We start from the raw sequence: 24,919 nt of genomic DNA, 5'->3' as shown, positions 1-24,919 counted from the left end.
TCTCATAGTTGACTTGCTTATTTCTTTTTAATTTTATTTTTATTTCCCTTTCCAAATTCTCTCCTGCTCTTCAGCCCCTTCTCCACCCATTGGGAAGGCAGAAATAGGATCCCCATTATATATATGAAGTCATGCAAAACATATTTCCTCATTAGTCATGTTCTGGGGGAAAGAAAGTAAAAAAAGGAAAAAAATTATGCTTCAATCTGTACTCTGAGTCCATCCATTCTCTGTATGAAAGTGGAGAGCTTGTTCATTTTTCAAAAAGACTTGTTGCTATTTTTTTTTTACTTTTTGTGACTCCATTTGGGGTTTTTCTTGCAATAATCCTGGAGTGGTTTGCCATTTCCTTCTCCAGCTCATTTTATAGATGATGAAATTGAGGCAAGCAGGGTTAAGTGACTTGCCCAGGGTCACATAGCTAGAAGTGTCTGAGGCCAGATTTTAACTCATGAAGATGAATCTTCTTAACTCCAGGGCACCTCGCTGCCTTAATAGCTACAACATTGTCCTTATCTTTTTCAGTTATTCAGTCATATCTGACTCTTTGGACCCTGACCCTGTCCATGGGGTTTTCTTGGCAAAAATATGGCATTTCCTTCTCCAGTGGAAAACAGAGGCTAAGTGATTTGCCCAAGGTCATACACCAAGAAACTTTCTGGGGCTGGATTTGAATTCAGGTCTTCCTGACTCTAAGCTCAGTGCTCTATCCATTTAGCCACCTTGCTGTCTCTGAGATCGGCACAGGGTGCTCCCAATGAAGAACTCCCTCTGTCAATGCAAATGCAAGTTACAATCTCAGAAAATTTCATGGGGGCCCCAACTTGTGACTTGCCAAGGGTCATGCTTTGAATATATAGTGAAACCTAGGTCATCCTCACTCTGGCTAGTTTTTGCTATATCCTACTGCTTCCTACATAATAGGCACTTAATAAATTTGTGCTGAATGATGAGATAAAAGAATGAATGAGAAGTGCATTTCTATTACAAAGCATGCTATATCAGAATTCAGAGCAGGGACTATTAACCTTTGGAAGTCTGGTGAAGCCCAGGCACTCAAGCATAGCGTAATACATAATATTAATTAAATATAACATTTAATTTTAATTAAACATAATATCAATAAATATTAATATGTAAATGTATTCAAATTAATTTATTGTTTTAATATTTAATTATATATTTCCAATTAAATTGATAGTAAGTATATATTTAAATAATTAATTAATCAATAAGGGATTTCAAAATAATGTTTTTAAATGTGTAAACTAAAATACAGAGGACTAAAAAAAATAATCAATTATATTGAAATACAGTTATCAAAATATTTTTCAAAGAGATCATAGACTCCGGAGTATCAACTGTGATGTACAGTCAGTTTTTCTGTTACTGGAGGGTTACACCTCAGGCAGGTGGAAAGAATGGCACCAGAGGATGTGTCTAGATGGAGAGAAATGCTCCATTTTGTGAGGTAGTGAGTTCTCCATCACTGGAAGTGATCAAGCATAAGCTATATGACTCTTTGGCAGGGATGTGGTAGAAAATATTTCTATTTCAGGTAGAAACTGGTCTAGGTGGACTCTGAGTTCTCTTATAGCTCCAGGATTCTTTGAAACATCCTCTTTCCCCAACTCCCAAATAAAAGAAAAGGCAGAAGGAACTCAAAGTTTCTTACTTGAAATTATATATGTCTGGCCAGGGCCATCCCAAGGATGATATAGATGACAAGATTGACCTTGAAGGGATTTGGGCTTCCACCAAGTCTAACCTCCTTATCCCACAGATAAGGAAACCCAAAGCTATTAAGGGACTTGCCGAGGGTCACACAGCTAATAACTAGTGGCATTTGAATGTAGGTCTTCTGATTCTGCCACCAAGGATCTTTCCAGAGCTAGAGAGCCTAGACTGAATAAATGATGCCTCTACCTTGCCTTGGGACCCAGGTAAAAGATGCCCTGTACACTTGCCCCTGCCTGCCCTCTCAGTCATAACAAAAGACATTGATCAGTGAATGAGATTGTACCCTTCAGGAGGGGAGGAAAAGGCACTACAGGGGAGGAGATGTCAGGAGAGAGTCACATACATTTGAGGGGAGGTGAGAATGGGATGGAGGGGAGGCAGGCTCAGTTGCCAGGCAGCCAGTGCAACCCACATTGCCTTGGGGACAAAAGTTACTTGTACCCTGCTTTAGCAATGACAAAGCACCTTAATTCACACAATCTGGAGTCTGCTGGGGCAGCAAGTACAAGGATCACCATTCCCATTTTACAGATTAAGAAACTGAGGTTTAAAGTATTCTGCTCCAATTCAGCAGAAGATATCTTTCTCACTCCAAGTCAAAGGCTCTAAGGTTTTTTCCACTATGCTACAGGATTTAACTGAGTCCCAGTTTTTTTTTTTTAAACTCTTACCTTCCATCTTAGAATCAATACTGTGAATCAATACATTATACCCAAACCAACCCTCTAATACACTTGCTCAGGGTCACACAGCTAAGTAATGTCTGAGGTTAATTTTGAACCCAGAAGCCCCCATCTCTGGCTCTCAGTTCAGGAAGCCAACTCTGGGGTTGGCTGGTTTGTTTTTAAAGCACCAGCTGATGGAAAAACAATTTCCTCTTTAGAGTTGGAAGGGACTTTAATGCCCACCTATTCCAATTCCCTCATTTTATACTTGAGAAAATAGAGTTGAAGATTTGCCCAAGCTTACACGGTGAGGCAGTGACAGAGGCAGGATTTGAACGTAGGATCTCTGACTTCTAAGCCAGTATTTTTTTGGTGGCACCCTTGTCTCTTCCTTTTTTATTCTCTTTTCCCTCTTCTTTGTCTGCTTTAGCCTCAGTAACTCATACTCTCATACTGCTCTAGTTACCAGGCTGCCAAAGGATCCCCAGGGAGTCTACAAAGTGGGGGGCCTGGGCAATCACTCCACTTGTAGTTTTCTAGGTCTAGCTCTGTGCCAGTCTTTACTTCTGTCTCTCTGGCACAGGGCTTGGCATGGAGACGTCCAGGAAACAGTTGCTGAGGGTTGATTTTTTTCAGAGGGAATCTGTGTTTGAAGTAGGGGTGGCAAAGTCTTGAGTATATCTGTGGCCAAGGATACTTTTCTTGTTTGTCACTGTGAGACAGCACTTGCTGGCTACTGGGTCAGAAGACCTGGGTTCAAATGCCAATTGTACTATTTAATGGTATAATGGGAGTAAATGGGTGATCTTTGAGTACCCTAAGCCACTTCCGGTTCCATTTAGGCTCTGGCTCAGTTTTGTGTTTTGAGATAATGAAATAGTTCTCTAAATGGGCACTAAAAACAAGGAAGAGAGGCAGCTGGGTGATGCTATAGATAGACAGATGGACCTGGAATCAGGAAGATCTGAGTTCAAACACTACTGTGAAACTAGGCAGGTCACTTTACTTTTGTTTGCTTCAGTTTCTCCATCTGCAAAATGGGATAATAAGAGCCCCTACCTTCTATGATTGTTGTGAGGATTAAATGATATAATATTTGTAAAGTATGCTTAGCTTGGCATAGAGTAACGCTAGCTGTCATCATCATTAATTTATTATTATTAATTATTAAATATTATAATTAATTATTAAGAGCAGCCCATTGCCCAGATTTGAAAATGAGAGACAATTTCTTTTGCTCTCCTTTTCCATCACTAGAATCTGAGGTACAGAACTCTAGTTTCTCTGGGACTTTTGCAGGGTAAGGGAGAGAGGGAGGCGAGAGCACCTCTCTTAGGGGGTGGCAATGCCATCATGCATAGGAGCTATCTAGGTGAGTCTGAGCCTTGGGTCTCTACTGCTTTTTCTGTTTGTGCTTCTTTCTCTGAGAAAAGGGGAGAGAAAAGAATCCTGAAATGAATTTATTTCAGCTTTGCAGGCAAACTTTGGAATCTGAAAAAGGGAGGGTGCTTCTGTATTCCTTGTTCTGAGTTGATTGGCAGCAAGATAAGTTTCTGCAACTACACTTTTCCCAGAAAAGATGATTGGCATGGTGGGCCCAAGGCCTTGTCTTTCTGATCTGACAATACAGAGCTTGAAGGAATTGTTCAAACATCTAAGTCAAGGTGAAGGTGAAACACCTATTCAATTGTCCTGCTACGTGTTCTATAGTTTAATGTTCTAAGTATCCATCTCCTGAGAGAGTACTCTTTAATAGAAGTTATGGGTTACAGTATCATGCTTTAAATCTTTGTTAATACACCAACACAAATCTTTTGTGTCTTTAGCATTGCTTTTGTGTGTGGGAAATAAATAGCTGTCCCATACCTGATATACACTGTATATTCCAATGCTCTTCTATATTACCTTTTGGGGAAACCCTAAACAGAATCTACACTTGAGTTTTATGTGATTTCCCACTGTGTTCCAGGATGGGAATGGGGTTGGGAGGTATGTAAAGAACTGGAGACACTGAGAAAAGAGGATGACCTTTACAGGAGAAGCTTCCCCAGAATTGAATATAGTACTTTAATGTTTATAAAGTGCTCACCTATATCTCATTTGATCACCCAGTGAGGTAGGTGCTATTCTTATCCCCATTTTACAGAAGAAGAAACTGAACGAGAGAAGTTGTGACATAAAATGTCTGAGGGAAGATTTAAATTCAGGTCTTCTGAGTCTCCCAGTCCATCCTTTTTGCATCTTCTGCTTTGCTTTGACAAATGGAGAACTTACTGTTATTTGCTTGGCTCCCTCTGCTTTTGGGAAGTGTTAGTTTGTCCAAGTCAACTGTTTAGTTGCCTGACTGTCCTCAGCCTGTTTATGAGACCAGAGCTAGGGAACCCTTAGTGGGAAATTGTAAGAACCCCAGTCCAGGAGACATGGTGGGTATGTTGTTACATCTATAGTCTTGTGAAAGTCTTTTAACCTCTCTGAGTTAGACTCTCTGAACTTCCTCATCTGTAATGTGGAGTTAAGCCTTTTTGTGGGTTCACATCCTTGATCAGATACTAGCTGTGTGACCCTGAGGCAAGTTGCTTAACTACTCTGGTTAGTGGACATCTTTAGTAGGATCTGTACACTGAGAAGATGGCTTCTAATGACCTCAATGGTCCTTTTTTTACTCTAAATCTTGCAGTGCGGTGGGAGAATAGGTAATGGTTATATGGCATTTTCAAATTTACAAGTCCCTCATATACGTTATTTCATTGGAATCTCACCACAATTCTAGGAGATTCAGAGCACAGGGATTCTTATCCCCATTTCGTAGATGGGGAAATTGGGGCACAGAGAGGGTTCAGAGTACAGGTATTCTTAGCCTCATTTTTATAGATGGGGAAATTGGGGCACAGAGAAGGAAGGCAACTTACCCAATATCACACAGCTATAAACGCAGGTCTTCCAGCCTGTCAGCCCCAGGGCTCTATCTCTCTCTTCCAGTATGCTGCCTCTGCGCAAAGGGAGGTGAGGCTAGTGCCAATTTTGTGAAATCCACTGTGGGTTCCAGTGCCCGTCCCGGAAATAAAGAACGGGAGTTTTCAAAAGAAAAAGTACGCGCCCAGAAAGCCCCGAGGCCAGACCTGGCTTTTGTTGCCGGAGCCCGCAGCCTTCTCTCCCTCCGGGGTGGCCTCTCAGTCTGGGCTAACCTGCCTCTTTCTCCCGGGCTGCCCGAGCCTGGTGGAGGATTTTTCTCCTTTTCGCTTGCAGTGAGTTATGATGTCCTGTAGGCTACAATGTGTCAGTTGTTATAAAATCTAGGAGGCGGAGTCTGGCCCGTGACGCGACGCTGGTGGTGCTGTGGGGAGCGAGCGAGCGAGCCAGCGAGCTAGAGGCAGCCCTGCGGGGAGAGCAGCTCCAGTTTCCAGCCCCCCCTTCCCCCCGGGTCATTGGAGCCCATGCATTTCAGAAGGAAAACTTGTATTTCTCCTTCCTGGCTTTGATCGTCTCCACGAATCAGACCGTCAGAAGGACGAGGCCGACGGACCGAGGGACGGAGCGAGAGAGGGAAGATGCGAGATGAGAGCCCCTTTGGCAACCTGACCATTTCTTTGGACAAACCTGGAGAGCTTTTCTTATCGGCTCTGGGAACGGACTGCACGTCAAAGGAGGAGCCTCTGTGTGTATGTGTGTGTTGGTGTGAGGCGTGTGTGAGTGCAAGGGTGTGTGTGCACACCCCGCGCCTGCGAGTGTGCATGTTGGAATGAGTGTGTGAGCGCCTGTGTGTGTTTCTGTGTGTTTGTTTGCATGTGCGCGTGAATGTTGTTGAGATCCAGCCACAGATAGATTTAAAGCGAAGTCCTGAAAAGCCGAAGCAGGTTGCCGGGATTTTTGGGGAGGGAGGGGGGATGTCTACTCTTTTTTAAGACAAGCTGACCGAAGCTAGCTATTATTTGCCTTCCACTGCCCCTCCACCCCCTGCAAATGAAGAGAATTCTTCCTGCAAGCTAGAAGGTTTCCCCCCCATTCCCACTCTGCAGCCAAGTGAAACTGATTATTACCCAAACCTTGGAAATCGACTTGACTCCTGTTATTGCTGGGAGGATCAGGGAAGAAATCGGGCTAAAACCAGATCGGGGTTGGTGTAGCCCCTTCAGAAAATGTCATCTCAAACTAAGTTCAAGAAAGACAAAGAGATCATAGCTGAATATGAGACCCAAGTCAAAGGTGAGTTACCTTTCGACTTCTCCCCCTCCCCTCCCCCTCTCGATCGCTCTCGCTATATTTGTGGTTCTTTCCCCTCCCGTTTCCTCCCGTCAAATGCGGTTCTGCATCGATAATCTTATTGTGAGCATGGGTGGGTAGTGGCTGCTCGAGCCCGGGCTGCTTGCAGCTGCAGCAGGGCAAAGGGCTGGTGGATGGATTCTAGGATGGGTAGCAAAAGCTGCATTGCAGTTGTGTGTGAGGGTTCTCCGGTTGACTTGAGGAGTGTCAGTGTCAGTAAAATGCCTACTTCATCATCTTGACGGTGGCATGTCACTCTAAAGCCATTTTGACAACCAGAGCTGCCCTCCCTCCGCGTCAGAGCCCTTCAGGGCTGGTGTAGTTGCACATCTACCTGCTTTTGGCTTCTCCCTCCTTTCCCCCAGGGGTCAGAATTCGTGGGTTTCTGCATCGGGAAACAGCGTCTACACATTGCATTTCTTTGTCGTTTTCTCTCCGCTGCGTGGCATTTCCATAGATTAACTGTTCTGGGGGCATATTGATCCAAACTAATGCAGGCATTTAGGCATAAAGAGACAGCTCCATGCAGAAATGTTCTATCTCACAGTGTGCAGCCAATCAGGTTTCCTGCAGCAACATTTAGGGGCGTCTGTCTTCATTCAAAGGAAACAAGCCAGTGTACAGGGAGGGCCGATGAGCCTCGGTCTGCAGTGGCTCTGAGACACTGGGTTGAACTCAACGACCTCTGACTGTTTCTGGGAGCCCAGCGTTTGGTGTGTTTTAACTCTGTCCTGGACCCATGCCTTGTGGATCATCCTGGCCAACTCCAGGACTGATCCAGAGAGCAAGGCTGGCACCAGCCTTTGCGAAACAGAATTGCAAAAATCCAGGGTATTCAGGGAAGAAGGGTGCTCCCCTGCTTGAACCTCTCCTGCCCCTTTTGCATTTTCTGCTTTGCTTTGGCAAGTGGCTCTCTCTGCTTTTGAGAATTTTGCCAGAAGTCTCAGCATTAATGTTTAACAATAATCTGTTTTCTTTGGGGTCAGAGCTGTTCTCTTGATGCATCCCCAAGGGTATGCTGTAGCTGTCTTTCTCATGAGAGTAAAGAAAATCAATCTTCAGAGGAAGACTGAGGCCCATCCTTCATCACACAGGGCGTTGAAAAGATCTGATATGAGGCCAATATGTCTTGGGCTTACAACACCTGCCTCTCCCTCCCTTTCTGTGGAAGGCTTAAAGACCTGGGACCTTAGGAAGCCCCCTCAGGAACTGGAGGGACTGGAGTGTATAGGAGCTGCCACTGAGAACTTCAAATGCTTGGGAAACTTTGGAAAAGGAGAGCAGTGATCAGGGGGAGGGCTTTGTTTTTCCCAGTGAGCCAACAATCCTTTGCCTTTCATTTCTGGCCAAAGGCCGTTATGCTAATCATGGATAGACCCAGCTCTGGATGGGACTGATCAAGAAAACCTTCCCTTGGTCCTTTGTACACTGTTGTCTTGTGGAAAATAGTAACTTCTGATATGCCTGTCTCTGAAGTTTGGAAGACAAGCCCTTTATTGTTATGAGAACTGGCTCAGCCGCCAAATAAAATAACTAGGCTTGGATTTGCATTTTCAATGAGGTTATAATTTATGAGACCCATTTTGCATATGTATATAAGCATATCTGCCTATAAGTCAATATAGTCTATATAATATATAACATAGTAATATTACATAATATAATAATATATTAAAATTTATGACATATAATGTACCACAATAAAATATAATAAATATATATTTATGTTATATATTGAAATATATTATGTTACATGATAAAATAAAATAAATATATATTTATATTATATAATTAAGATATGTAATATATAATGTACCACAATAAAATAGATAATAAATACATATTATATAGAAAATGTTACAAAATGTAATAGATATGTTTATATTCTATATAAAAATTTAAAACATAGTAATATTGCATTATGTAACAGATATATTATAACACATAATATATTTATATTATATGACAATATAGAATATTGCCTAATATATAATAGTTATGTTGCAGTAGAAATATATTATATAAAATAATAAACATATAGTTATATATTATAATATATAATATAATAAATATATAGTTATATATTACAAGATATAATAATATTGCATAATATAATATATAACAATATAAATATATATTTAGAGAGTCTCTTACTTAAAATTCAATTGAAGAGTTTTGGGAAGACTTTCTCAGATTATCAACTCTCTCTGAAGGTTCAACCGAGTCATAAAGGCTCTTATCCCTTTTTGGAAGGATCCGTTGTCACCCCTGTTGATCCCCTGACTTTGCTTGATTTAGATGGATCAGAAGCCTTTATTGTCTTGGCTAATTATTGACCTGTCATCTTTATTTTAAGGAACTAGCTAGCAAGAACAAGATAATGAATTTGGACACGGATATGTTCCAAGGACACCAGCTGTAACTCTATCTTTTGCACCCAAATGCCCCAATCCAGTGCCCATCCCCTGGCCTCTGGTTTCACCAATTCTTGGCAATGGGAGGAGAGTCTGTCTTGATTTAAACACCACTGACATCTGTGGGATTCAAGCTGGAATAATTTTGCACACGGAAAACCTTTGGAAAGCCGGCTTTTCAGAGCTCCGTTGGGCAGAATTGTAAAGGCCAGGCAGCTTCTGAAGGCTAGCCCAAGCCCAGCCCTCCCAAAGACATTGTTCTCTGGAAGCTGCTTCTTCAGAGATTGACACCCAGAGCAGATGGGCATTTTGGGGTGGGGACTGTCTCTTGGTATCGCTCCATTGTTTACCCTCTTACTTTCATTTTGGAGGTCTTTGTTGCCGGCTTTGGAGAAGGATAGACCAATCACAACAAATACTATTTGATGTCAATTACCTTTCTCCCTGGGTGTAATTTGGCCAAATTGATGGGCTGGAACCCCTCGTTAGGCAAATTTAGCTCTGGCCTCCTCTCCCTTGGCTTTTGATTTTAGCAATGATTCTGAGTTCTTTGCTGACATGTACCCTCTTCACTCTTCTAGAAAAATTTAAGGTTGGCAAAAGGGAAACATTTTTTGGACTCTACGTGTGTTTTGGAATTTTCAATGTGAAATGAAGTGGTCCCTCTACTGTTCATCTGAAGTCTGGATTTCTGTTTTAAAGAAATAGAAAACGAAAAAGGAGAGCAGCAGGGGAGCAGCAGTCAGGAGAGGCAGTGAATCAGAACACTGGGTCAGGGTTGGTTTGTGGATTTTTAGTCTTGCTTCTTAGCACCCACTGGAGGGACTGGGTGCTTCTCTGGGCTCAGTTTCCTCATTTGTAAAAATGGAGGGGCTGTACTCCAAGGTTTCTTTCAGCTCTGAGTTCTATGGTCAGGAAAGGCCCTGGGAGCAATTGTAAGAATCCTTGGCTTTGTCACACTAAGAGGGCTGGGTTCTAGCCCCAAATCTGCCACCAGTTACCTCTCATTGTGTGGATCCTCTTCTGGGCCCCAGTTTATTCCTCTGTAAATGGACTAGGAATGGGTGCAGAGTAGATGATCTTGGTTTTCATCTCAGCTTTGCTGCTTTCTGCCTGTGTGATCCTGGACAAGTCACTGTTAACTTTTGTGAGCCTGAGTTTCCTGACTTGTAAAATGAGGATGTTGTATTAGATGACTCTTCAGGACATTTCACCCAGAGTCAGAAAGACCTGAATTCAAATCCTTTCTGACACACTTATTAGCTTCATGATCCCTGAGCAAGTCACTAAACCATTCTTTGCCTCAGTTTCCTCCTTTGTAAAATAAGAACATTAGACTTTCTGTCTTTCTAGCTTTAAGTCTACGATCTCTAAAGATATTCCTAGCTCTGACAGTGTTTGAACTTCAATTATTTTCATTTTTTGCTTAGATGAAAATTTTATTCACCTCACCCACTTTTATGATAATATAAATTTATAATACCAGGGAAGAAGAAAAGTGAGGAAGATCACAAGGGGGGCATTTTTTCATTTAGCAAACATTTACCAAGAATCTCCTTTTTGCCCAGCAATATGACAGGTTCTGAGGGCAAGACAAAAGTCAAAACTCTATTCTGTTCTCAGAGAATTAATTTGATCTGGAATACAGGTTAGAACAGACAACACAAGGTAGTCAGTTAAACTTTTTCTTGTGTATCAGACACGGGCAAACAAAGGCCAAAACAGCCCCTGCCCTCAAGGAGTTCACAATCTAGTGGTGGTAACAATCTGTAATTAAATCATACTAACTATACACAGAGAATAAAAGCAATTTGAAAGGGAGATGATTGGGCATGGGAGAGGTAGTTTAGGCAGAAAATACCTCCTTTAGAAGGTAGTTATTTTTTTTTTAAAAAAGGTAGTTATTTGGGGCCTTTAGGTGGCTCAGTGGTCTGAGAGCTGAAGATCTTAGATTCAAATAGGAACATAGACACTTGTTAGTTGTATGACCCTAGGCAAGTCACTTAACCCTCATTGCCTAACCTTAACCATTCTTCTGTCTTGGAACTGAGACTCAGTATCAATTAAAAAAGATAATTTTTTGAGTTGAGTTGAGGAGGAAGTCTGGAAAGGAGCTGGAGGTGAGAAAAAACAAAAACAAAAAAACATTCCAGGCATGGGGAACAATCAGCACAAAGGTAAAATGAGGGGAACATGTGGCAAAAGCTTCTAAATGAGTGTTAGTTTTTGTTGTTAAGTTGTTTTCACTCCTGTCCAAGACTATCAAAAAGATGAATAAAAGAACACTTTGGGGGGCTTTTCTTGGTAGAGATATTGGAGTGGTTTGCTATTTCCTTCTCCAGCTCATTTTACAGATAAGGAAACTGAGGCAAACAGGATGAAGTGACCAGCCCAGGGTCACAAAGCTAGGAAGTGTCTGAGGCCGGATTTAAACTTGGGAGGATGAGCCTTCCCGACTCCAGGCGTGGTGTTTTATCTATCTGCTGCACCACTTAGCTGGCCCCATCAAATACCAAGGCAATTTGGGAGCCAAACTGATGTGACTCCAGAAAAAAACAGCATCTAACCAAACAGTTCCATGGCTCTTTCCCTGAATAGAGCATTTTTGTGACCTGAGTTTTCCAGATCATAGTAATTTGTTTTCTCTGTTTTTCTTCTGTATTCTTGGAGGTCCGATGGGGGAGAAGGCTCTTGGTGAGCAATGGGCATTTTCCTTGTCTATGGCCTAATACTGGGAAACTATGCCAACATATCTTTAAATAAGAGTGTTTTACTGGTGAAACTATGTCAGAAACCTGCTTTTCTCTGTGAGTTGGTAGCTTCACAATTCCACTGGCTTAGCATGATCCTCAGAAGCACCTGGGCCTCTGAAATCATGAAAATGGGCTCCATTGGAAAGCTTTGGGAGTTCTCCGCCATCTTTGTTTTTTGAGTTCAGCCCATGGATTGAACCCATGGATCAGTGCCATGGAGAGAGAGCCTGGCAGGGGGCTTATCACTACTATAGTTCCTTTAATTCTCAAACCTGTGGCAGGATTCTATTACTTTGCCTTCCTTTTCCCACTCCATTTTAATGGGGCTTAGTCATTTGGATTGTCCTTCCACACCACTCCAAGGGCCTGTGCTGCAGGTCCAAGACCCTGGAATCATAATATTCAGAGCCAGAAAGAATCTTAGAGATTAATCACAACTCATTCATTTTACACATAAGGAAGAGGGAGATTTTATTCCAACCCTTCCCCCTTAGTTCAAAGAGTCCCAAATGTTGTTTTTAACGTGTAAACAAGATGCAGTTGAGCTTGAATGCCTTATGAGGTACAAATGATTCTTTGGGACCAGAAGGGAACAGGGAAATTTGTTCTGGGTTAAATAATTGGGCCTTGGGTACATTTTTAGAGTTAAAGAAAGAAAGGGGATTTCCTCCTTTAATCCTATCTCTCCCTGCTCTGCTTCTCCCTTCCTTTGGTCATATCTTAAGAGCTTCTCATTCTGTTGTTTTTCAGCTGTGTTCAACTCTTTGTGAACTCATTTGGGGTTTTCTTGGAAAAGAGACTGGAGTGGTTTGCTATTTCCTTCTCCAGCTCATTTTAAATATGGGGAAACTGAGGCAAACAGGGTGAAGTGACTTGTCCAGGTTCACATGGCTATTAAATGTCTGGCACCAGATTTGAACTTGGGAAGATGAGTCTTTCTGACTCCAAATCTGACACTTTTATCTGTTGTACCACCTATCTTCCCTAACCTTGAAATCCCTAGATCTCTTCAAATCTCAGTTTCGGTACTATCTCCTACTGGAACTCTTTATTAATCCCCTCTGGTTTTTAGTATTCTCCCTTCTGAAAGATATTTGCTAGTCAATAGATAAACAGTTATTAGGCATATACTAAATAGTACCAGGCACTGTGCTAAACTAAAAGAAAGATATAAAGAAAAGTCAATCTCTGTCCTCAGGGAGCTCACAATCACAACAAGCAAACAAAAATGTTCTTATTCAATCATTTTCAGTTATATCTAACTCTTGGAGAGCCCATTTGAGGTTCTCTTGACAAAGATCCTGGAGTGGTTTGCCATTTCCTTCTCCAGCTCATTTTACAGATGGGGAAACCAAGGCAAAAGAGTTGAGTGATTTGCCCAGGGTCATACAGGTAAGAAAATGTCTGATGTTGGATTTGAATTCAGAATTACTGAGGTACATAAAGGGCCTCAGTTATGTGACTTGCCCAGAGTCAGGTAACTAATAAGCACTAGGTCTACTGATTCAAGGGCTTGGTGCTCGTCTCTTTGAAAAACACAGTCAAACTGCATGTTTCACCTGCAGCAAATAAATGATAAACCCAGAATCCCTGTCTTGACAACTCAGAAGAAAAATGTCATTTTTAGAGGAAATCTATTGGGCAAGTCACGCCAGATTTCAGTATTTTCCTTCTTAAAATGCGAATGTTAGACAGTGGGACTTCTAAGGTCCCTCATGGCTCTAAATCAGTGACCCAAGTACCTAAGGGAAGGTAGGTGCTACTTTTTAAAAGTTCTGCTCATAGCCTGGCCAAATGGGTGCCCCACAAGCAGCCTGTTCTCTTTGTAGCTGGTTTTCTCTTCTTAACTTTTAGGGAAGGGTGTGATTAGGCTGTGGCCAGCGTTGAAAAGGTCCAGGTGCCAAAAGCCACTTTTAGATGACTAATAGAAAGGAAATGTTGATCAGTGAAACTAGCAGAAGAATGGATTCAATTCAAATAAACAACTCCTATTGAGTGCTTCCTCTGAACAGATTCACAGGGCTGGGTTGGAGGGAATACTTGTAAGGGATAGATTTAAAAAAAAAATATATATATATACATATATGTACATATATATTTTAATATTAAATCCAGCTGTACTTCCAACATCAGCAAAATAGTTAAGCAACCATCCCACACAATGAAGCCATCTGTTGAATATACAGCATGTGGTACCTTGGACCCTGGACGTCTGCCCCCCTCTACTTTTTTTTTTTTTAAGACTCACCTTCAGTCTTAGAATCAGTACTGGTTCCAAGGCAGACACGTGGTAAGGGCTAGGCAATGGGGGTTAAGTGACTTAACTAGGGTCACAAAGCTGGGAGGTATCTGAACTCAGATTAGACCTCTCAATCCGCTGGCTGCCCCTCCAAATTATATTTTAATCCGGTTCCGACCTTAGTCAGGAATTTGTGGGCCTAAATGATTGGTTCCAAACTGAGACGAGAGGCCAGTAAACACCGAATTAACGTGTGGAGTCTGAGACTCTAGATTACCTTCTATAGACTAAATGTGTCTTCTCCAAGCCTATTTTTATTTTTTCTATACCCCTTCCAGAAAGGTCCCATCAGAAAATTCTAGTGGGCGAACCTGAAGGTCCAAATTCCTTCTGATGATATTAACTAGACCTAGACTCGGCCACAAACACACCAAGACCTTCCGAGGGGAGTGTAGACACACTCCTGGTCCTCCTGGCTGCCTTCCGCCAAAGCTGGCTCAGCAGTAGGGCACATTATCTCCCACAGAGAAGGTTGGGCACCAGGAACAGCTACACTATCTTGGCAGAAAACAAAGAGTCCTCTCCGCCTCCCACAGCCCTCTTTGCTTGCAGGATGAGTAGAACTGTGAAGAGTCAACGGTAGGAATAGCATTGTGTCTTCTGCCCCCATAGGTGACCCTCCGCAGCCTGGGCATGGACAAGAGCCGCATTACCCACTTATTCCTGCTCCCTTCCCTCGGTCCTCCGTTCAGTTGAGCCCGTCTCCTCCCCTCTCTTATCAATGCTAACAGCAGTGGCTTGGATTAAAAATTTGCATAATGGATTAGGATTAAGTGGGTCTGGGCTGGCCATCCCGCTCTGCCACTCACTAGAGGCCCAAGCATCAGGACGGAGCTCAACTTCCCCACCTCCTGAATTGTCCCCCAGTGAACCCTGGGGCTCCCCTTTCTCAGGTCTAGGCTGAAATGGCGGCTCGTTGCTCAACTGGGGTTCGGGTTGAGCTGAATCCCCACCCCCAGCTCCCTTCCAACCCTGAAATTCTGTGCTTCCGTGATTGGTCCTGTAAGCCTCAGTTTCCTCATCTAGAAAATGAGTGTTTAATCCAAACTCGTTTTCCCTGCCTTTGAAGAGACAATGAAATAATCTAGAGAGCCCGTGGCAGTCAGAAAGATGCTATGCAAACGGGAGGAATTGTTTTCATCATTAAGGACAATAATGACAGATAACCGAAAGCTGATGATAATTTGGCAGAGAGAGCCTGCTCATGGCGAACCCCAGAGAATGATTTGAGACAGGCTAAAACGGCTGCTGCTTTGACGGTCATTTCTTCCCTCTTTAATATCTTGGCTTCTAAAAAAAATCAATACAGAGTAGAATTGAGTCATAAACTGACTTGATTTATTCCTTGATGTCCTTGGGGGGGAGGGGTTGAGTTTGAAGTGTTATTGATGGGACCTTGAGCCTAAGTAGGGTATTGTGACCCATTTTGAAGTAGTCCCTTCTCAGTCATGCTTTATCAGCCCAGACAGCTTTGAAATGGGCAGGGCTGTGATGTTAACATGGATGGATTGTGGCCTGTGGCTGAGACTGGCGATTGTGCCATTTTCATAAATGAATTCCACAAATACTTATTAGGCACCTACTGGGTGTAGGGCACTTTGTAGGGTTTTTACATAAAAAGCAGGCCTATATTTAAGCACAGGACTATAGGTGTAGGGGTAGAAATGAAAAAATGGTGTAAAATGAGAGGCAGAATATTCTATTGGAGTATTTGACTTGGAAACAGGAAGACCTGGATTTGAATCCTGATTTTGATGATTACTTACTAGCTGTGACCTTAGGCAAATCACTTAATCTTTCTCAATTTGTTTCCTCATCATGGGATTGTTGAGACTAAAATGAGAAGATAATAAAACTTAAACTTAGATCTGTTTTGGAACTTAGAAGTCTTATATTGTATATAATATAATGTATATTGATATTCCATCCTTCCTATTTTCCCTCTTCCTCTCCTCTCCTCTCCTCTCCTCTCCTCTCCTCTCCTCTCCTCTCCTCTCCTCTCCTCTCCTCTCCTCTCCTCTCCTCTCCTCTCCTCTCCTCTCCTCTCCTCTCCTCTCCTCTCCTCTCCTCTCCTCTCCTCTCCTCTCCTCTCCTCTCCTCTCCTCTCCTCTCCTCTCCTCTCCTCTCCTCCTTCTTTTCCTTCTTTTCCTTCTTTTCCTTCTTCCTTTCCTTCCCCCATTCTCTTCTTCCTTCCCTTCCCTACATAATCTTCAGCATACAGACCTGGAATTTTATATGTTTGTGTAGAGAATGACTTGCATGGAAATTTCTGTATTGATGCAGATTGGGAATTCCTCTGTAATCCTTCTGAGGGGGTCTCAGTTACAAAATTGGAGGTACTAATAGCATCTCCAGCTATAGGGTTGCTGGGGGTTCAAATGATATAATATACATAAAGTGTTCTCCAAATCTTGTAGAGAGCTATAGAAAGTGTCTACTCCCATAGTGATTATTCTTATTTTTATAAGAGAAGTGGGGAGCCTTGGGAAGTAGAATCCACTTGGGAGGCAGTGAGGACCTCTTTAGAGGTCTAAGCAGAGACTGGATAAGCACTTCCTGTTGGGTGTGTTGCAGGGGTGATTCCTTTTTGGGCGATTTGCCTTCTTTAGGTCCCTCCCTACTCAGAAATTATGTGAGTCTATCTATGATCATGTCTCCCTGACTCCAAGACCACAACTTAACTGTGTCCTGGTTTCCGGACTAACTCTATTAATTATGTTGCCCTCAAAGTTATTATTGTTTTTCTTGGGATTCTGATTTCATTGATATGGGGAACTCTCAGGGAAGAATCCATCGATGTCATAATTGATAATCTTAGAGATTTGCCAGGGAGACGTCAAAAGGTTAAAGAAATTGCTGAGGGTCAGAGAGCCAATATGTGTTAAAAACAGACTTCAATCCAGGTTTTCCTAACTTTGATCCATTATGCCATGGGATTATCATACTCATCATGACCCATCTCATTAATAATATAAATAAAAATATGTATATATATATATAAATATATATATATAAATAAAGGATATTTTTTGCAAGTAAAAATTTAAATAAATGTGGAGTCCAACTTTTTCTTTCTCTCTAGCTGTATTTAAAGTCACCAGTAGGAATTTGTTCGAATTATAATGGGATGTACAGACTGTCCCTAAAGTCTCTATTTGCCTTAGCTCTCAGTTTACTTAGAAAACAACTTATATGACCCAGTTCTTCAGATCCTTGTAGCCCTTAACTACTTTGCTAGCACATAAGAGCTTATTAGCTCACTAGCAGACTGCTGATGTTCATGCCCCTGGGTATAGCATCCATAATGCAAATATGGGGCTTTAAGAGTCCCAAGACCCGGGTTTGAATCCCTTTCTGCTTTGCTGCTTTCTACCTTGACTGACTTTGGCCAAACCATTTCTGAAACTGCTTTCTCAAGTGTGAGATGGGTACAATCTTCAGGTTCCTCACCCTGTGGGGGGATTGTGAGATCTGAATGTAATAAAGTGCTTTGAAATACAAGAGCTGGACAGCTTAAGTGATGTGAGTTACTAGGCCTAGGATGGTCATGTTTCTCTTTTGAGACCTTTATACCTGGTTCCCAGAATGCTGGAAGGGGTGAGAGAGTGTGACAACAGAAGTTGTTGGGGCTGATTTTCTGATATTGATTGGCAAAGCCAATAGAAAATGGTCACATCACCGCCATTCTTCTCTGGGCTAATTATGATCTGGAGAGCACTGCTTGTCACTTCAGAGACATGTTAGGAGCCATCAAAATATTTAAGGGGTCTGGCAGATCGATGGCCTCAGAAAAACACATGGCGCCTGCCAGCAGGAGATTAAAAAAAAAAAAAAGGTTCTATTACAAGGAATTTCGTAATAGGTACAGCTCAGCATGGGCATCCCTAGCCATGGGATGAGGAGTTTGCCAAAGAAGTCTGCTTTGGGTATTGATGGTGGAAATTGAGAATGTCTGATTCCCATATCCCTTCCCTGGCAAGAAGACTTATACAATAGGATATACATAAAGGCAGTTGAGACTTGGGATCTCAACAGTATATCTGGATATCTCAAGGACGTGCTTGAGAGTCCTTGGAATGCTGTCAGGCTCTTACTTCCCTTTGCCAATTTCTGACCAGGGGAAGGCAGTACAGGAGAAAGAAGAGGGAGGACAGTTGATGTTTTTGGGAGGCCTGTATAGAATGAGGGTTAGATGTGCAAAGTAAGGGAAGTGACTGGCTGGCTGGCTGGACAGATGGATGGTTGGGGGGTGGGGTGGGGTAGAGGGATGAAGGGGATACATTCTGGCAAATCCACAGGTGTGATGCAGCCTAAAAAATCTGGAAAACACTTAGACAGCTTGGCTGTTTCTCCAACACTCCTTGGATCTGTTCTTCCTCCCTCATTGGATCTCAAAGCACTTCAGGATCTAAAAGCATTGCCAAATCCTCCCCTTTACTTACCACCTTCTAATTTATTTTATGTTTATCTCTACACATGCCTAATCATCATATCTGATTGCAAACCATTAGGCTGAAGGCCAAAAACTTGTCTTATCAATCTTCGTGTCTTATAGAGCATGGGAGAAATTCTTTATTGTAAAAATTATATTTTTTGTTGTCAACTCAAACTGTGATTTCACTAGGATAGGGTACTCCCGGTCAGGAAACTCCTTTGCAACTTACAGTCTTAGAGATTTGTATCTTCACTAATTTGTATGCTTAACTTAAGCCATTTTCCTGGAGTCAAACAACCAATGGCAGAAATTGAATTTGGGTCTTTCTGAATCAGTGGCCAGCTCTCTATGTACAAGGCTTCTTCAGTGCCTTTGTCTATATACCTACTGTATTTAGCAAGCACTTAAAAAAATTGGATGAGCATTGAATGAATAAGATGTGATATAGTTACAAATATGGAAAATAGGTATATTTCTGGTAGCCATATGCATATATATATACATATATATGTGTGTGTTTATATACAGACTATATCTATATGGAACTAGGTTTGGGTGTAACGTAGGAGAATCAGTCATGTCCTTTGCAATATATGGGTATGATCTTGATTTTCCCAAGGTACTCCCCATTCTAGCTCTGCTCCCAGGAAGGTGAGGGATAGGATCTGTCTTGGATCCAGAAGTAGAAGTCTTGAGGAGCAGCGACTCATTCTTGATTTCCCAGAGACTGAGCTGAAAACTCATTGCACTTGAGATTGTATTTACCAACATTTATTCAGCACCTACTTTTTTTTTTAAGCACCTACTTTTACCAAGCCCCTCTGAGATGAAACAGTTTGGTAGCTTGGGACACCTGGGATGTGATATCCCTTTTCTTTTTTTGTAATTTTTTTCCAGATTATGTGTTGATACAATCTTTAATAATCATTTCCTGACATTTTGCCATCTCCCTCCCCAAAGATGACAGGTAATATGATAGAGGTTGTACATGGATTATCATACAGTACATGTGTCCTTGTTTGTTATGCTGTGAAAGAAGACACATATTGTTTACACTTAAGAAGAATTCATGGAGTTTCCTCCAAAAAAAAAAAAAAGTGAAGACTGGTACATTTCAATCTGTATTCAGACTCTTATTCTTTCTGTGGCATTGGATAGCCATTTCCATCATGAGTCCCTTGGAGTTTGTTCCAGATCATTGCATTGCTGATAATAGTTAAGCCATTCATGGCTGAGCATTATACAATATTGTTGTTACTGTGTACAATGTTCTCCTGGTTCTGTTTACTTCACTTTGTATCAGTTCATGTAAGTCTTTTTTTGTATGTATTGGTTTTGTTTGTCATTTCTTATGGCAAATAGTATTCCTTATCTTAATGGCACTGAATAGAAATCTAAAATAAAACAACCTTCCCATATTCGCATTTCTGGGGCTGTGCAGAGTTTAATCTGATTTGTAATAGGAGAGTCCTTTGGGCCTTTCTTAAGGCTCAGAAGTCTGGGTTCCTTAAAATTTCATAATTTCCCTCCCAAGTAGAGAAGTGGATTTTATTAAAATACATTAATCATTCTAAAGTATTCTGCTTATGTCTTCCTATCATGAGAAGCAGCTTGGGCTGATAGTGTTAGACTTGAAGTCAGGAGATCTGGATTTGAATCCTGCCTCAGTTATTTATTACTTCTGTGACTGGACAAGTTACTTAACCTCTGGGGTCTCTTGTGAAACTCAGGGGTCATACTTTATGACATATAAAGTGTCTCCCAGTTTAAATTCAATAACTAAAAATCCTTGAGGTCCTCAGTTTCTAATCTGTAAAACAGGGCTAAAAACATTTCTACTCTGTACCTTAGAGAAGAAAGTTATGAAGAAAATGCTTTCTATTTAGCTGAACAAGGAATTAATTATTGAGCTTCCATTATGTGGTAGGCACTGTGCTATGCATGAAAGCTATAGACAAAAATCAAACCAGTTATGGTTCCACACACTGATAATTTTGGCTCCTGGAGAGGTTTTGAGGCTGGGGGATCCCTTGAATGCCTGGGGTCAGATCAGATTCTCTGAAGAGGGACCAATTGGCCCAGGTCATAAGTTGTTGTTTAGTTGTGTCTGATTCTTCATGATCCTATGGAACATAAAGTACCAATACTATCCATGGGGCTCTGTTGGCAAAGATTCTGGAGTGGTTTGCCATTTCCTTCCCCAGTAGATATAGACCCAAAAGTTAAATTGACTTGTCCAGGGCCATATGTCTGAGTCCAGATTTGAACTCTGGTCTTCCTGACTTCAGACCCAGTGCTCTATCCATTGAGCCACCTAGCTAACTCCTAGACAAACAGAGCTCAAGTGACTCTACCAGGGTAACACAGCAAGTGTTTGAGGTCTGATTTGAACTCACATCTTCCTGACTCTAGGTCTAGCACTCTAACTACTGAGCCATCTAGCTACCCTAGGTCATATGTGGATCAGATCTAAACTATTGTGTAAAGGAGTAGTAGGATTGGGTTGGTGAGTAGCCCCTTGGCTTCTAGCCTGTGGAAGATAGGGAGACCCAGTCTAAAACAAAACAAAACAAAACAAAACAAAAATAAAATAATTGGATACTATTTATCTAAAATGGAGAAAGCCACACTGGATAGATTAGCAAATGCCTTGTGTGGGAGAGGGCTCATTCAAACTGGGTTGTCGAGAGGTAGCTAAGGATCCTAGGAGGCAGGGAGGAAAAAGAGGAAGTCAGTTCCAGACATGGTGGACCTCCTTTTCCAAGTTATAGAGTTGGGAGATGGTATATTGAGTACAGGAAATAGCTAGCAGTCTAATTTGACTGTAATGCTGAATATATGAAGGGAAAGAGTATATACAGGAAGATTGGGAAGGTAGTCAAGCTTTAGAAGACCTTAAATCCAAGCCAAAGCTTTTGTATTTCATCTCCAAGGCAAGAGAGGAAATCAGTGAAGTTGAGGTTGGGGAAAGGTGGTGGTGGTAATGTAGGATACAGTCAAATTTGTATTTTAAGGATATTATTTGGCCGCTGTGGGTAAACTGAAAGAAGAGATCATTGAACGGGCTACTGAAATAATTCAGGAGAACTTTTTTTGGCCTCAGCCTGGTGGCTTGCACAGAGCAGGTATTTCTTGACAAATATTTGTTGAACTGAATTGAATTGAATGTTTGCCATCAGAACTATGTGAGAATCTAAAGAGGGGCCATGATTGAGAGACTTAAGACTCTCATAGACATATAGGGTGCTCAGTAATCAGAGGCCTGAACCAGTGGCTAGTTAGGAGTCAAGGACAGCCAGACCATCTCTTCATATTTCCTGTTAGGACAGGTGCTCATCTTAGCGCATGGGCAGCCTGGAGCCCACAAGCAAAGGCAGGTAAATAAATGAATGCACCTGGAAAGGAGATGAATGACTTAAATGGAAGTCAAGCCAGGGAGTCCCCGGAGTCTTCTAGTGGCCCCAAGAGTTGAGTGCTACCTCATCCAAAGCACAAAAATGGACCTTTGTGTTTGAGGTCAGGAGGCCTCAGGATGTGCAGTTGGAAAAGGAAGGACCCAAATGAGAGTTTTATCCAGACATGAAATTTTAATTGTGCCATTTCCCAAAGATGGAGCAAAAATCTCTCCATCCTCATTACTGTCAAATGTGTGATTGGCTGTTTTCAATGGGGGCGAGATGAATGAGTTGAAATTACAGAGACACAAACCCTGGGGTTCTTGGGTATAAATCTCCCAAGAAATCCAGCCTCCCCATCCCGTTGGCTGACTTCATTTGTTTTATTTGTCAAGGCAGTGGCAAGGGGAGGAGAATATGGAAACAGAACCTGATCTTGCTTAGTGCTGGGGATTGGGGAACCTTCTCCTGGCTTTCTCAGGCTACTGCCCCCACAATATTCAGCTTCAGACCTTGATGGAGAAGCCAAGTTCCTCATTCCCCGTTTGGCAGCTGGGGAAAAACTCCAGTTGGCCAGCCTTGCTGTGAGAATTGCTCTGAGCTCATCCCAGAAGCCCTTGTGTCTCAAAGAACCTGGCAATTACCATATGAATGGAGAAGGAGAGGGGAAAAAAAATATCCCACCCAGGCCATTGGAGTGGGATTAGCAGATGAAAGTGGCATGGGGGTGGGAAAGGATGGGGCCAAATCCTGAGGCTGAGAGACTGGGAGATAAGCATTGATCAAGGTTAGGAAAAGTGGGCCAGCTTCGGTTTGAATTCTTGTCACCTTTGTCTTGGATTCCTACTAATCTGCTTTTTCTTCCCCCTGCTCCAGCTACTCATTTTCTTAGCATAGTAGCAAGGGAGCTTTACCAAAGAGAAATAAAAAGCTCATTGGTCAACTCTAGGCTATTGGTGTGTGTGTGTGTCTGTGTCTGTGTGTGTGTGTATGAGAGAGAGAGAGAGAGAGAGAGAGAGAGAGAGAGAGAGAGAGAGAGAGAGAGAGAGAGAGAGAGAGGTTCATATTTTGGGAGTCTATCCCTAAAAACTAGAACCAAATGGTACAAATGTTAGGGATCCAAATTTAGTCCTAGTACTCTAATAATTAGAGACTTGTCCAGTGGTCGAATGGGAAGCCTTATCCATCATGGAGGGAGATCTCTGCCACTGGAATGTCCAAGCATCAGGGGAATCCTCCTTGACAGAGATTTATGCAACTCTTTTGTTGCCATGAACTTTTTGTAGTTTGGTTTATTTTTAAATTTATTTTAAAGAATTTTTTATTTTTTTTTTAAGAATTATAAGCTGTGTGACCTTGGTCAAGTCACTTACCCCCATTGCCTAGCCCTTATTACTCTTCTGCCTTGGAATCAACACACAGTATAGATTCTAAGACAGAAGGTAAGGGTTTAAAAAAGAAAGAATTATAACACCCTGCTTATGATGCTCTTTCCTGGGCCCTATTCTCCTCCCTCTCTACTATTTAACTTAGCGATTTCATCAGCTCCCATAGATTCAGGGACCACCTTTAAGCAGATGAATCTCAGATAGGTTAGAGCTGGATAAAATGTATCTCCTGACCTTCATTCTCACACCTCCAACTGCTTATTGGATGTCTTGAATTAGAGATCTGAAAGACACTTGAAACTCAACATTTCCCAATCTGACCAAGATGATGTATCTTTCCACCCCAAACCATCCTTCTATCCTAACCACCTCCTTCCCATTTACCCAAGCTTGTAACCTTGATGTCATTCTTGACTTCAGTCCCATCACCTCTTACTGGGTAAATGCTTGCCAAGTCCCATCATTTCTCCCTTTGTAACATCTCTCATGCACTACCCCCTTCTTGCTCTGGTACCTGGCCTCATCACCCCATGTCTGACATGGCAGTGGCCTGCCTTTAGCCTGTCCATAAGTCAATCCATTCTCTACTCAGCTGTCAAACTGATCTTCCAAAGTCTCCTTCCCTCTGTTGAGCCAACTCCAATGCCTCCCCATTGGGCCAGGATCAAACCAAAATTCTATTTGGCTTTTAAAGTCCTTTATAACCTGGCCCTTTCCTAGCTTTCCAGACTTCTTACATGTTATTCCCTGCTTCCCCCACCTGCAACTCTGCAATCCAGTGACACTGGCTTCTTTGCAGCCTCTCGCACTAGATTCTCCATCTCCCAACTCCATGCACTTTCACTGGTTGTCTCCCATGCTTGGAATTCTATCACCTCTCCCTCCTAGCTGCTCTGGCTATCTTCAGGTCTTCTCTTTTGCAAGAATCTTCTCCCAATCTTCCTTAACCTGAGTGCCTTCCCTCTGAGATTCCGAGTTACTTTGTATTTATGTATTCTTATATATAGTTGTATGTATCCGGCTGAATTCCTTGAGGTTAGGGTCACTGGTTTTTTGTTTTGTTTTTATTTTTTCTTTTCATTCATTCATTCATTCATTCATTCATTCATTCATTCATTCATCTATCTATCTATCTATCTATCTATCTATCTATCTATCTAACCATCTATTCATTTATTCATTCATTTATTTATTTATTGTATCTCCAATGCTTTATGCTAAAGTCTGCCACAATAAATGCTTGTGGACTGATTTAGGATTACAAAATAAACTAATAATATTGAAAAAGTTATCAAAATATGAAAAAAAAACCCCAGCAAGTTCACCTGCCCCAGATTGAGAATGCCTACATGAAATTCCTCTATTCTTGGTTGGGTGATTGGTAATATCTTTGGTCTCTTACATACTCTACACTTCCCTGTGAAGGATATGGGAACCAAGACTCAGGGAGGCCAAGGACTGGGGGAAAGGAGTTGGCTCAGGATAATTGATATTCATAAGATCTTAGACTTATACAAGGCAAGACAGTCCTTCCCTTCTTATATATACTATTGTATTATATATACATATA

General features: G+C 41.8%; 1 protein-coding gene across 6 annotated transcripts in view; it reads left to right on the top strand.

Annotated features, from left to right (window-relative positions):
- The first annotated feature begins 3,705 nt into the window (after positions 1-3,705).
- Positions 3,706-24,919, top strand: part of SRGAP3 (SLIT-ROBO Rho GTPase activating protein 3) — a 287,676-nt gene continuing 266,462 nt past the window's right edge. For 4 of the 6 annotated variants that reach the window (XM_056804579.1, XM_056804581.1, XM_056804580.1 and 1 more), the window contains exon 1: positions 5,713-6,608. In XM_056804579.1, the coding sequence (XP_056660557.1) occupies positions 6,542-6,608 (67 nt within the window). In that variant the 5' untranslated portion in view covers positions 5,713-6,541. Of the gene's footprint in view, positions 6,609-24,919 lie in introns of all 6 variants that reach the window. The other 2 variants (XM_007500149.3, XM_056804578.1) reach the window with 1 other exon arrangement.

The sequence above is a fragment of the Monodelphis domestica genome, chromosome 7 (genome assembly GCF_027887165.1).
Source record: "Monodelphis domestica isolate mMonDom1 chromosome 7, mMonDom1.pri, whole genome shotgun sequence".
NCBI lineage: Eukaryota > Metazoa > Chordata > Mammalia > Didelphimorphia > Didelphidae > Monodelphis > Monodelphis domestica.
Note: the sequence above shows the minus strand (reverse complement) of the source record. Positions and strands in the feature narration are given on the sequence as shown.